At 42.8% G+C, this 14,804-nt stretch overlaps 1 protein-coding gene and 1 long non-coding RNA gene across 4 annotated transcripts in view; both read right to left on the bottom strand.

Moving 5' to 3' along the window:
* Positions 1 to 265: 265 nt before the first annotated feature.
* On the bottom strand, positions 266 to 5,943 carry LOC148216133 (uncharacterized). The gene is made up of 3 exons (XR_015796011.1): positions 5,734 to 5,943; positions 1,851 to 1,991; positions 266 to 296 (listed from the first exon to the last, which is right to left on the bottom strand). It is a non-coding gene; the product is annotated as an uncharacterized LOC148216133 (long non-coding RNA).
* Positions 5,944 to 7,866: 1,923 nt separating this feature from the next.
* The window catches only part of TMEM200B (transmembrane protein 200B), a 28,857-nt gene continuing 21,919 nt past the window's right edge, over positions 7,867 to 14,804 (bottom strand). For 2 of the 3 annotated variants that reach the window (XM_088140070.1, XM_088140072.1), the window contains one exon: positions 7,867 to 11,459. In XM_088140070.1, coding sequence (XP_087996196.1) covers positions 10,088 to 11,395 — 1,308 coding nt within the window. In that variant the 5' untranslated portion in view covers positions 11,396 to 11,459 and the 3' untranslated portion in view covers positions 7,867 to 10,087. Of the gene's footprint in view, positions 11,460 to 14,208; positions 14,340 to 14,804 lie in introns of all 3 variants that reach the window. The other variant, XM_088140071.1, reaches the window with a different exon arrangement.

The following is a 14,804-nucleotide window of genomic DNA, read 5'->3' as shown; positions in this document are numbered from 1 at the left end:
TGACCCCCACACAAAAAAACAGACTATTTTTTTACACAAGCGTCTTGGCAGGGGCAGTCCCAAACTGGATCCAATACTCACAAACAAGCTATTACAAATTGCTCCATTACCCCCAGGAGATGCCCAAATTACCCCTTTGGGAGTAATTATCCCCTGTTTAGGAACCACTGATATAGGCAATGCTGCTCCAAGCAATAATGCAAGCAACGTTAAAGAGGTCTGGATTAATTTAATTTAATATTTAATTTATTCAATTTAGGCAGTGCTGATTCCAAACTGACTCTGGGCGATGTACCCTAAAATCAAACAGAATAGAAAATGTAATAATTATGAAAAAAGGAATAAAGAACAAGAACCAATGGCGAGTCCAGCTAACCACACCCATACCCTCAAACAAATCCAGCAAACAAATCCAGCCACCCTCAACCAAGCTCTGGGAGAATGGCCAGTCTTTAAGACTTTCTGGAAAGCCATCAGCATGGGAGCCATCTGTGTCTCAGGAGAAACATCATCCCAGAGGACAGGCACTGTGACAGGGCCTCGACAGATGATACTGTTTAATTGAAGGGACCTGGAGCGTGCTAAACCTCTTGGTTTGCACCAGCTAGGCAGACACGACAAGAGATGACACAGTCCCTCAGATAACCAAGCCCCAAGATCATAACCAGCACCTTGAATCGTACCTGGAAGCAAACTAGCAACCAGTGCAGCTCATGAAGCAGGGGTGTCAAATGGGCATATCAAGGCATGCCTGTCACTGCCCATGCATGCTGGACTAGCTGAAGCTTCTGGATGGTCTTCAAGGGCAGCCCCATGGAGGGCGTATTGCAGTAGTTAAGCTGTGAGGGCCTCCCAATCTAGGAAAGGGGGCAACTGGCACACCAGATGAAGCTATACAAATGCCTTCCTGGCCACAAATGCCACCTGTTCATTGAGCTATGAGTCCAGGAAGACCCCTGGGTTGTGCTCCATTCTTGAATGGGGAAGTGCAACCCCGTCCAAAGTTAAAGAAGGAATATCCTTAGATCTAGGGGGCCCTACTAGCCACAACCACTCAGTCTGAGTGTTGAGTTGGACACGGTACTTCTCCATTCACACCCGCATAATTTCCACTCATTTTTTTAATACCTATATTCTGACTTGTTGCAGAGCCAACAGGGTGTTGGAGTTAGGGAGAATGATGGATTTGCACCAGAGAGATCTAATGTCAAGTCCTCATTGACTTTAGTGCTCCGTTAGTGACCCTGCAGCCAGTCAATCAACCTATGGCACAGCATTGTTGTTATGGGGACTAAACTGGAGAAAGGACACTCTATATGCCCCTTGAGGACCTAAAGAAAAATCAGGATATAATTCTAGCAAATAAAGAAAACCCATTTCAAAATTCACAGTATTAAAATAGACAAGCCACCAGACACTGTCAGGCAGAAATGAAAAGAATAGTATGATGAGGAGCAGTGTCAAATCAATGAATCATCTCCCAATTCTCCTTTGCTGCTTCTGATCGGCTGCTTAACTAGATTGATCATTTGGGCTGATTAAACCACTGAAACGCATCTCCAAGAAACTGAACTATTCTGAAACAAAACAAAACAATCACTTCTAATGCAATACCAAAAAACCAAAAGACCCAGGGCATCAATGTGAGCCTGGCTCTTCTCTGAGTGTGCTTGCTTATTAATTTATTCAACCCATTTAGAGATTGCTTGACTCCTAACGACTCTGGGGGGCTTACAAAACCAAAGCAACAGAAGAGAAAGTATGCATAAGCGGCCCCAAGACAGACATATAACAACAATAACAAACAACAACAACAAAACCATCCAGTAGGGGCTCAACCATCAACCTACCTGGGAGAATAGCCAGGTCTTCAACAGCTTCCTGAACGTCATCAGGGTGGAAGCCATCCAGATCTCTAGAGGTACATCATGCCAGAGGGCAGGGGCCACGACAGAGGAGGCACGCTCTTGAGATAATAAAGCCACAGACAACTAGAAAACAGATACAAGAACTGAAGCAAGGGCCGCAACTAGAGATAAAGGAAAAGTTCAGTCCGTCTGAACATTTATACCGATCCATCCAATTCACACATCCAGAGCCTAATATTCAGCATAGAATGCACCTCCATGGTTAAATTCAGATTTTTCCACACTTTGTGATGCTCACCAGCGAACAAGAAAGCTTTCAAGACGGAACATAATAAACAATGATAGGGAAAATTAAGTGCTAAATGCTTCAGTTCTGAGAAATATGTACACGGAAATGCATTTCCTGTAGACCTTTCCCCCCCACCAAATTTGCTAGCTGTCATGGAAATGGGCCAAAACAAATGTTTGTCCATGAAATGTGAAAGTGAATGAAACCCAGAACACATTCACTCATCCCAAATGCTGAGAAATGCAGGACTAGCTGCCAAATCCCTTGCCTAGATGTTCAGCCATTTTTCTCAGGGTTGGCAGAGGGCAATGAAGAGACCCCCAAAGCCTTAGTAGATAGCAGAACCTAGCTGACCTCATCTAAGTTCAGAAGCTAAATTTAAGTAGGTGTGATCATGATAAGTATTTGTATGAGGGCCACCAGGAACATCGGGGCTGTAGGCTGGACCAGGAAGTTGAGAAAACATCTCAGAAGAAGACTTTGTGATGCTGCCAAGAAAATTGCAGTCATCATCACTGCAGCTTGATTGGACAATGATGTGACTTTAAAGGGAAAAATGGTGGCCCCATAAAAATCCTCCAAGCCTCCATACAAAAATCCTCCATACACACACACACACAATTCAGACTAAACTATGCTGTCCACCAGCCACATCCTTAGCATCTTTCTTAGGGTACAAAAAAAGCTTGTTTGGCCCTGTCCTTAATCACATCACATAGTCAATGCAACGCAACACAGACTATATTCTGTGCTTGTTGGCAGTTCTCAGCCTAGGACTATGACTGCCATGATCTAGAGTGCTTTCTGCTGGTAGGTATTCAGAACATTCAGGGACATCCAGAAGACTGCTGTTGCAGCTTCCATGCCTGGCAGGATCATGTACCCCATGTGATAAACCAGGGATATCCCTAGGATATGGCCAAAAAATTCAAGATAGTATGATTGACACTCTGCTTGCCTTTGATGTGTATCATACATTTTAAAAAGGCAGAGCTTCAATCACACTGTTGTGGATGCCACCTCAACGTTTTGTTTGCATTCTGAAGACACCCCCTATGACAAAGAGACTGGACATGCACATGGTCCAATTAGATTTCCGCCAGTTGTGCTGCAGGAACCCAGGCCAGGTGGGTAGTTTACTTTTTAGGATTTCATGCAAACCCACAACATTCGGCTAACTGAGTAGCCCATGGTTCACTTACGCTTAACATGTGGCACCAGCACAGCTGTAGATGAGCAAGAATAACTTGGAGCGTTTTGCCACTCAGAAACAATGACACCAATGAAAGTTCATTTGAATGCCCTTCTCCAAAACACAGATTGTGGCGCATCTTAGACCCCCACCCCTCCACCTCAGGATACGGAGTTGTCATTGGAGTAAACTCGGAGGCTTAGCCTGACCTCAACGATTTCATTTCTTGGCTAACATCCAAGCAGGTGCCGATGTTTTGACGGCGCCATTTTATTTGATTTCATTATTGATTCTGAATGATGTGAAGCCCGGGAGTTCACTGGCAGCCTGTCCAGCTGGTTAAGCCAGCTATCGAGCATTTAGGGTTTAATCAGCCTTGGATGTGGGATTAAAAATAAAGACTTTCCCTCTTAGCATAACTCCCACATTAGCCCTGATATCCCAGCCCTATAAGAGTAGAAGGAAAAGTTTTGTTGCAAAGAAATCACTTTGGTTTCTGGTTTGGAAGGGAATACTCAGGAAATTGTTGTGACTTTCCACTCACTTTTAAATTTGGGCAGTGTGTTGGTGGAGAGTAGAAGGTTGAGTTGCTACTCAGGTCTGCAATAGATGCTGCTGTGTGGATTATTTCTGTTCCAGATATCAGTCATCCCATCCATTCCATTCCATTCCCCTTTGAATTTTCTCCAATATATATGAAGAAGCATTAGGTGGACCTCAAAATACTCTTTGCTGAGTGGATTTTTTTCTCTATGAGGTTTTTCAAACATTTCTGCAAACTTTAGAGCTTCCAAGTAACCCTATTTGATGACAGTGAATTCATGCTTCACTTCCTGAGTTAATTATGAAAAGAGAGACTCAGTATTGATTCTGAGTTAAATTGTGGGAGGAGAAGAAATGCCTAGGGCACCCACATTGGCAGGAGAAGTGATACTGACAGTTGCCATGTTCTGAAACAGAAACTAAAGGGGTACAATCCATAAGCATTTCTCATGGGGATGGGAGAGGAAATTCTTTCTCCTGGAGCAAAATATTAAGAGTGAGTGAGTTTATTTCTAGCATGACGCTCCTCTCTAGATGATGGCCCCACTCTCTCCTGCTATGAATCAAAAGCCTCCATGGGACTGCACTGGGGGAAATGGTTTAACAGAGACACGACTTCGAGGCAAGCATCACAAGCCCACTGAGGTCCATACATGTTCCATGACTCACCTGGGGCTTTTTCAAATAAAACAAAAGCAAACCTTGTCAATAAATAAGCCAGGATGCAAAAAAAAAAAAAGTAATCCGAAACTGGGACATTTTTCCACCTATATTATGCTTTTTGATTGCATAATATAGGAAACTCTCTTCTGGAGACATGCCTGCTCTGCAGATGATGAAGATGGCAGGGCTGATAATCATAATGCAGGGATGGGCCTGTCTTTTTCTGTTAAGGGCCATATTCCCGCAGGACTAACCTGCACAAAGTGGGCGGGGCTAGACAGAAAAGTCCATGAACACATCCATTCTGTCTGGCATTCCCTGTTTAATCTCTCTTCCTGACATCTCTCTTTTCCTTTCCGAAGCTTTTTCCTCCCACTGCATAGGAACAGGCTGCTGGAAAGGTCGGAGATTTTTTTCCCAGATGCCTGGTATGAACTTTGACAAAGTATATGGCCTCTAGGATGCTCACCCTTGAATTAAAGGGAAAAAGTGCTGACTTCTTTGCTGGGGAAGGGGGCAACCTGTAACTTATTTATGTAACCGAAGGGAATATATTTAGACTTCTGGCATTCAGTGATATCTGCTCCCAGACAATTATGTGGCCAGGTTTCAGCCTGCAGTATTTTCCCATGAAAGAGCAGTGAATAGGGCAAAGAGGGCAAAAAAACCCCACATCCCATTCTTTCTTTTGAAACCAAACTCAAAACAAAAAGGGTTTTTTTTACACATCCCTGATGGTGGTTAGCTGAGGACATGGCAAAGAATCTGGAAAAATGCAAAAGGAATGCAGTGAGAAACATTCAGAATTGAATTCAGGAACAGAAAAAAAAAAAGTAGAGTGAAGAAAAAAATAAGGCATTTTTGTTCATTCGTTTGGTCTTAACATTAGACCTATAAAAACCTGATTCCTTACATGGCCAATACCACAGGAAGAGCAGCAGCATTTGGAGAGGCCTATAGTCCAAGTAATTTCAACTTTTCCCATCTGGAAATGGCTGTTAGATGAGATTAGTCAGATGGAACTCTCAAACTTCCTAGTATTTCCAGCCTCTGAATTTCCTTCCTTCCTTCCTTCCTGTCCCATTATTTGTGGTGCTAAAGGGAAAAATCACAAGCAATAGCTCAACCAAATGGATCACTAATATGATTTAAATCTCTTTACAAACGTATCAAATTACCTGCATCTGGCACTTCTCCCCTGCTCCCCCTCCCCGTTCTTCAGATCAGGCTCCCTCAGTGCAAAAGAGCTGGCCTGCTTCCCGGTGCAGGAGATCCTCTGCATTTAGCAGTTACACATAGTTCTGGGAAACTGCTGCAGACCAAGTTCTGTTCTCAGCTGTAGAAAGTTTTGATTCCTTCACTCTCTGAAAATGTCACTGTGATGTTTTTCTTTCAAAAATGCAAATCTAGCTTTAACGTCTATTTATTTGTTAGATTGATATTCTACCTTTCCTCCAAGGCAGTGTATGTAGCACCTCCTTCATCTTTCCTGCACGTCAGCATTCCTAGGACGCAAGGGGCTGAAAAAGAGCGACTGGCCTAAAATCACCACTGTGTTTCCATTGCGGAGTCTCCCTGGTCCTAGTCCAAAGCACTGAACACTCCACTCCACTAGCTCTGAATTCTTATGTACTTTATATTATCTTCACACTCGATATAGTTACCCAGGGAGAAGTCCCATCTCAAGAAGTTCAGATATGAAAAGGTTAAGGGAAAAACTGATCTGTCAAATGTAACCTGTCCCTCTTGATCCATGTTCTTCAACCTTGGCAACTTTAAGATGTGTGGACTTCAACTACCAGATTTCCCCAGTCAGCTAAAGTCCATACATCTTAAAGTTACCAAGTTTGAAAAACACTGGTCTAGATTTTGGACACAGACCATCAAAGACAGGGAAAATAAAGCTCTGTGCAACCAGTGGGAGGCAGGAATATTAGTTGTTTGCCTCCTCGAGTTATATATAAAAAGGCAGGATAAAATAACATCATCATCATCCCAGGTCCTTGGGAAGGACTCAATAGGTGGATAAAAATGCCAAATCCAGTCTAAACATCTGGCTGACTACGCAACCAACAACAACAATAATAATTTGGGGCAAGAATCTAGGAGGTTCTTCAGTTCTTCCCATATCTTTGCTCCTACTCTTTTCAATCAATAGATGGCTCTCCTTATCTGGGGATAAATGCTGAGTAGCTGTCGCTGAACTTCCTTCTGAGGTGGCAAAACCTTCTCTGGGCACTTTTTGGGATAAGCTCAAGGGTATCTTCACCCTCTCCATTAACACGTCACGGTCATCCATGCTGTTGGTCTCAATTTCCAGTTACTGCCATGGTGCTCCACTTAGGCAACCCATGTATCTCTCTTTGGGAATTTTATATCCCACACCTGCCCATTCAAAGTTGGTCAACTGGGTTTTCACATCTTCCCCTTCTTTTTGTGAATTTGTGTAGTGGGCACAAGGTAACCCCATTGTATGTGCACAATCGCAAATGCATTTGCCATCCTTTTCTCTTCCAGCTGTATTTCTGTTGCACGAGCAGCAACACACTTTTCCTTTTTTTTCCCCTTCAGCTACACTACAATTCAGTCTGGGCGTTCCAGGAATCTCTTTCATGTTGTCTCATGCTTGTTCTTGGGTGATTGCTGCCAGACCCCGTTGACTGCTTCTTCTGAGTTTGACATTCTGACCTTCATGCCTTCTCTACAGGGCAGGCATTCTCTCTTTATCTCCCTCCCCACCCTTAGGACAATGCACCTTCTGTACTACTTTAGCTGTTGTTTGTGAGTGAATGAAAGAAAAACCTTTTCTCTCCTACAGAGCAAGAAAAGAAAAAAAATCCTTAAACTTTGATGTTAAAGAGAAGAATACTTGGTTCAGAGAACCTTCTCTAGCAGGAAAAAAGGTTTCCCAACTTACTCATTCAAGATTGTCTTTAAGGATCAAATCGCTGTTCTCCATAGGAATGTACCTCATTCCACTTAACAGAGATGTGTTTGGACATCGTGCAGAGGATATGGTGGACTCTCACAACCCCCTTGAACCCTCTGTAAGTGATGCCACCCCCTACTTTCTTCCAGGGGAAGTCCCCTTTTGCACTGGTTTCCATGGAAGGAGAAAAGGGACAAACCAGCTGCTTCTATTCCCTTTTCTGTAGGTTAACGGAGCAGAGAGGTGGCCTAAACAGCCTTTTAGAATGAGTGGGCCAAATCAGTTAGCAAGTCCTTATTGTGGAGATCAAGGCTAATGAACTAAAGGGGAGTTAAAAACCAACAAAAGGAAAGGAAATAAAGTAACTACTGAGGTTTGCAGAGTTTATTTCCATGACTAGGAATACAGAGATGGTTTGTCATTCTCACCCTCTTTTATTTTTCTTGTTGTTGTATTTCTCTTGTTTTAGATGATGTGAGCTGCCCTGAATGGTTGGGAGTCAGGTGGCATACACATTTGATAAATAAATAAAATAGGACCAAGGGTAATAAAGGTACCACCACTGAGATCATTTTCCATCAAACCAAACTGAGTCTCCCAATTCTCATTTAGCCTCCGCTTGTTCTTCAATTGCTATATAATTCCTGGTTCTCCCATCCCAAACTGCTGAAAAATGTTGGGTCTGCTTATCTGGATTGTGGACAGCTAGGAAGAGATGCTCTACTCTCCCCATAAGGAGGAAGGGTGTTAAAAACAAACAAACGAAATTGAGCTGTTCTTCCTCTTTTTTAACGTTTCCTGCTTCTAAGTTTGGTTGCTTAGAGTTTTATTTTCCACTATCTAAATCAGCAAGTTAGATTTGACTGTCAATCTCTTGGGATGGGATTTCTCCCCATTCGCTATATCCGCAGCATCATTGATGGACACAGGAGGGGCTCCCTCTATAGATGGCAAAATATATATTACTTCACTTAACTTTAGCAATCTTGCAGGTGTCATTCTGCAATGCTTTATACTTAAGGAAATCCAGCTCCCTCTATGTACCTGTCCAAACATTAAGTTTTGCAGAATGGCCCTGATCATCCCACGGTTGGGAGAGCAGTACCACGTGGGTACAAGAGACTCTTCTCTAACATGATGCTCTAACTTTGGAAAGCCTTCCCATGCCAACCTTGTCTGCTTTTTTTTTACTTTGGAATTCAGGACTGAAGCATCACCTTCTAGCTGTGTCCTACTGGCCCTTATTTAAACACACACACACACACACACACACACACACCCATGCCTCTCTCTTCATGTATTATGGTTATTGCCATTTTAATCTTTTAAAGTTTTGGTTCTTTTCAGTTCACCTTAGTGTTTTATCCTATTTATGGACTGCAATCCATCCTGAAATTCTTAGAATAGTAAGTTATACATAGTTAAATAAATGCACACATAAAACATTTTTTTTTTTTACTTTTGCCACATTAAAAATTACAACTTGGGTTGTAAATTAAAAGTAAAGGACTAATGGAAAAGGCAAAACAAAAACAAAACCCAAGAAGATGGGATCAATCAAAAGATGGGAAAAGAGATCATTATGGCATAACTAATTATTCTAGCTCTTAATGGTGTGAGACAAGCTTTAACAACCCTGTTGTAGAGGGGTATGGAAATGGTCTTGAAGAAGATATTCAACAGCTGTTCACTCAACACCAGCTTAGCCTGGAAAGGGAGGAGGGAGTGGGGAAGAAACTGAAGATTAGCCCACCTTGATTCTCTTAGGTATAAGAAGGGTGAGAGAGAATCTCTGCCAGGTTTTCAAGATTCCGTTGTTACACCCTTTATAAATAAAGTAAGTGCCAGAAATCTTTGGGGAGTCCGTTTCCTGACCTGACCTGACCTACTTTGAAGGGTTTTAGGTACTCATTGATTCCCTAAAAATGAAGCAAATAAAGAAGAGTCACCAATTAACTTGTAGGATTTTTTTTTTACTTTAGAAATCACTGGCTTTCATAGATTCCAAATTATGAGATCAGCAATATAAGTGTATTTAAACTGTCTTTAAAATTAAAAAAACAAACAAACTAGTATTCCTACCCAAGCATTAAAAGACTTCAGGCAGGAACTGCAGTTGAGCTTCAAAGTATTCAGTAACTTGCACCCATGTATAAAAGTATAACTTCATGACTCTTTAAAACCAGGTCTTTGTGATTTTAGGAGGCACCACTTGAGCATTTCTGAAGTCAAGCAGTCGTCTGACTCTTCCCTGCAGCCCTGACAAGTGCATTGTGAGGAGACCAGTTGTGTGACATGGAACTACAAACCTACACAGTGTGCATATTCCTACACACGCATACATAACCTGGAATGTGTAGTCCATTCAAGGCAAAGTTTTTCACACTCAATCAGACTTTTAATTAAGGCAAGAAACCATAGGCCCTTGGGAAGAAAGTCATCCAAAGGATTTCACCGTTGACAACAGGGTTTGGGCTCAGACATTGGCTGATGAATTAAGCAGCCACCATTGCAATGTTCATTGTAAATACCTATCAATCTGTCCCCTCTTGGCAATGCCAACTTGACACAGCAAAATAACAGAGTTCCCTTTGGGTGCTTGATTAGATACCAGGACTTGTTTTCATAGGAATTTCCTGGGATAATGGAATGCTCTCCCCCCTGAAAAGCTCTTTTGATGCCTCCAAAAGCCTATCAGAAGATTCTCCTTGGCTTTCCAGTTTTGCATAGTTGAGTAGGCCAATGTGGTCAAGCCTAGGCCAGCTCCTGTGTTTCCTACCTATACTCGGTGCCACCAATGCTGTTCTTGGCTGGCCAAGATCCAGAGATTTAGAGTGACCCGAATTTGGGAACTCTCTCTTTGCACATTCATGATGCATGAATGTATCCATCAAGATAGCTGAGTGGGGCTTGCTATCCATATCAATAACTATGTGGCTGCCTTTCAGTGTGTCCTTTCTGGGCACAATGCGGTTGCATCCAGGCAGAAGAGCCCACGAGAGTCTCCGCACCTCCTCCTTCTCCTCTGGCAACCTACAATTGCCTTCCAAGTCCCGGACACCCACCCGAGAAACACTCTGCTTTTCAAGAAGACAGTTGTTAAGCTTAATGAGAGGCAAAGGCAGGGCATTGACAGCTGTAGAGAGGACTGACTCTGCTCCACGAGCAAAGGAGAAGGCTCCATTCTCTGGCATGGTGTTACTGGAGTCAGAATGGATACTCAAGAGGGAAAGTGAAGGTGAGACACTCTTGTGATGAAAGAACTGGGTAGTAGTCTGGAGCCTGCTGGAATTGCAGCTATTGACCCATTTCTTCACAGGGCTGGAGCAGGATTGGAAGCCACTGGAAGAAAGGTCCACCTCGTAGTAGCCTTCTACACATTCAGCATTGGCCCTGAGAGTGGATGAGGTGGTCCTTCTTCTCTGAAAGTAATCACTTACTGGTCCCATGTCCTGTGGGAGTCTCAGGCCCATGGAATAGAGTTCCTGCTGCATCAACATGCGAGTTTCCATATCTCTGTTTTCATACAGCATAGTATTAGCACAGATGAAGATGAAGAGTCCCACACCCATGACAACTGGTCCAATGAGCTTCAATTTCTCACTGTGAAGGAAGGGATGAGCTTGGGGAGAAACCTTGATTTCCTTCCTTATGTCTCCTGCATCACTGGAGTTCCCTGGCCTACCACTTCCAGACTTTGTACGATGAGGCCAATATCCAATCACAGCAATGGTCATTCCCACTAGGACCACTGAGATCCCCACCATCACAAAGACTCCTGAGGGTGACCGCATCCGAAGCTGTCCCTTCACCATTGTCTGCGAGGAGGGCTTGCGCCGAAACCTGCCCCTGTGCCATCGGGAAGGAGCAGAGGATCCTGTTGTCTTCTCTGGAGACTTGTGGGTCTTCATAGCTCTTTTAGCTTCAGCAACTTCAGTTATACTTTCAGTTCCTGTTGGGTTGTCTACAAGTCATCTTAACAATAGTAAGAGAGAGAAGGAAAAAGGTTAACTAGGAGACAGCATGAGTGTCGGTGGAAGGCTGTGGTTCATTAAGATAAGGGCTTATAAAGAACCTCCTAAGCTTTACTTACCAATAGGAAGCTCTACCTCTAAGCTCTACACTCCACTACTAACTTAGATAGCCTCATACATGAAGAACTGCTCATCTTCTACAATTCCAGTTATGTTGATAAGATACCAGAGGCATGCGTTGTTTGCATAACACAATAAACTAGTCTAAAATGGGATTGCGCTGTTTATAGTTCAGAACATTTGGGACAACATATCCATTGTCTTAGTATAGAGTGGGTATCAGGCCATCACATTAAAGCAGTGTTTCTCAACCTCAGCAGCTTTAAGCTGGGTGGACTTCAACTCCCAGAATTCCCCAGCCAGCATGCTGGCTGGGGAATTCTGGGAGTTGAAGTCCACCCAGCTTAAAGCTGCTGAGGTTGAGAAACACTGCATTAAAGCATAATATGACTTATTTATTTGGCGATCACATGTTCTCTGGACCCAAAAGTGTCCTTCATTACCTCAAACTTAGGCTTTGGTGGGCTGAGTGAAACGAACCCTGGAATCAGAGAAAAGGGATGGCTAAGCTCTAATCAACAACCAAACTTGTGGTGAATTACAAGGCTAGATTGGGACTTGAGAACCTCAGTTTCAAATCCTGATCCAAACATAACACTTCTTGGCCGGCTTAGCTAGCCTACGGGGAAATTCTTTTCTACATTTGGTAATAAATCAGTTCTAGTAGTGAGTAAGACCCATCTGTACATTATTGGGGTGTGAAAACATGTTCCCCAAAGCCCAATTTCTATTGTGGTTGTCCCATAAAACCTCTCTGTCTGCGGAGAGCTCCTCCGCATCACCTCCGCACCTTGCAGCCTTTGGAGGCCAAAACAACGTGCTGGTCTCTTTGTTTTGCATTATCTGTAAACCAGCCCATTTTCTATTTGTCCTCAATTTTAAAAAGTGGGTCTGGTGGTACAAGGCAGGAGCTCAAGGTGAGCTCCAGTCTGCAATGTTGTTAGAAACATGATTTAAAGCTAATCAACAATGCACTGAGCACACAAGCACATCCAATATAAATTCTTTGTTTTCATTTTAATCATTTTAAGGTGTTATTAGTCTCTGGGGAAAGACATTAAGTGAACAAGCTTTATAATGACAAATGTATTCCTGTCCCAAACTGTCAAGCTCTGACAAGTTCTACATCAGGAGAAATTATAGAAAGAAAGAGAAAGAAAGGGATTTTTAAAAGATCTTAAGGGGAAAAAAATGCTAATCCACCAGCACTATGTAACCCCTAAAGGTATAAAGATATACAGATGTAGCTATAGATCTATTATCACACATATACCAGATATCTAATACACAGACACACTTTGATTGCTTCCTAATGCTCTTATTCCCCAACTACTCTGTCTCGAGAGTAACTAACTTTAATTACCATTTCCAATCTGATTTATCAAGTTATAGTACTTTAACTTGCTACATGTCTTGCCAGCAGACAAAAAATGTTACCATTTCTGCAAAACGTTTTGATGGCATTGCAGACTGTAATGCGTTGTTGCCTCTCTTTGGATGAGATTGATGCAAATTTCCGATGTATTCTTAGCAATTACGGCAATAAAATGATGTGGCCCTTATTTTGGCTTATTCGCCTTGGTCCGATGTCTTTAGTGCTCCTCTTGCCTATTTCGGTGTTCCTGGATCTCTTACATAGGCATCAATGTCAATCAGATTAATTTCTGGAAAGAGCTGTCTTTCTTGAACTTTCCAAGAACTCAAACTCTCAGCTAAAAATACCTCATACTCAAAAGTTCCAACATGTCAATTTAAGAGTTTATTACCATGAAAATAATCTAGTCAGCCACAATTCCTAGATAACCACTCGATAAGTTTTGGTTGTTCAGCTCATGAAAGGGAACATAGGATCATCCCACGTTGCCTAACCCAGGTTACATACCAAAAGTAACTCATTTGACACAAGTCCCTTGGAAGAAGTAAGAAGGCCAGGGCTAGAGCAAACTGAAGAAATTGAAAATCCCAAGAGAGGACTAGGCAAGCCATTGGAGCTGGTGGATGTACCTGGAGTCTGGAGGATGTCCTGTGATTGCATTCACAAAATGGTTGCAGTAAAGAATGCTCTGCACCACCCCACCTCACCACACTTGCAAATGGAACAGTGGGCTGCAGGTATCACCTCTTTTAAGAATGCCTGCAGCCCAGCATTCACGTGGCCTTCCCTTAGCCTAGCCAGCTCAACACTGTTTCCAATCAGATGCCTCTGGGAAGTAGGACATGCATTCAACTGTAGCCTCCCACTGATGTTCCTCAGCAAGTGGAGGTGACATAGCAAGGTCTATAATACACTGAAGGGTAGAATGTAATTAGGAACATGCATAGCCACACACATAGCACTCCTGGGAACACCTTAAACCAAGCACACTTTTTCCTGGGATCATGCATTGCAGAGAGCAGCCACATAAACCCAGAAAAAGATGCAGCTGCTTTACTGACAGATGCTAAGTTTGCACCTATAAATACTCCAAATCACATGTCACTCTTCAAATCAGGATCTCTGCAGACCCCTAATAAATAGCCATCATGAATAATAGCTATGAACAATCTTATTCCCTAGGAACGCGGCCCATGGGCACTACCAAAGTGAAAGTGCCCTTGTGAGAGTTCCCATGCATTTCAATGGAGCTTACCAAGGAGAATTTGCCATAGGATGCCATCCAGTCGGACACTCTACTTTCACACATACTCCCTTGGGGTTGGTGCAAGAACACTTTTACATTTCCTGTTTGTTTCAGCGGGGATGTGTATAGTGCCTTGTGATCTGTGGCCATGAAAAGTGGAAAAGTTATTTATTCTTGGACTCTACTGACCCTTGATTGCCAAAAATATTTGACTTAAATTTATCTCAGTTATTATTTTGAGCCGCTGAGAGTCTGTTTATGATACAATGGGATATAAACTAGATTGATAAATAAAATCTCATGCAGAGACTCACTCTGATCTCCTCTCCCATCTCCCTTGTTTCCCCATGACCTAAACTTAATTCCGTTTTCACCTGGGGAAGGCAACTCATGGGCTGCATGCAACCTCCAGGATCCAAGATTGTGTTACCAGACTGGTGGCAAAATGGCTGAATTTTGGCAGTAGGTTTTTCTGGTCCTCTCCTGCCTAGCATGAGTTAGAATGAAAGAGAAAGGCATATGGTATCCAAACGTTCCAATCCCCACTGTTAATCCCCTCAAACATCCCCAATTTTGTCCCCATATGGATAGTTTGGCCCCCTCCC

The sequence above is a fragment of the Python bivittatus genome, unplaced genomic scaffold (assembly GCF_059951505.1).
Source record: "Python bivittatus isolate LINGU-HERP-01145 unplaced genomic scaffold, Pbiv_v1 ctg000310_np1212, whole genome shotgun sequence".
NCBI lineage: Eukaryota > Metazoa > Chordata > Lepidosauria > Squamata > Pythonidae > Python > Python bivittatus.
The sequence above is the reverse complement of the archived record's forward strand: the minus strand, read 5'-3'. Positions and strand labels throughout refer to the sequence as shown.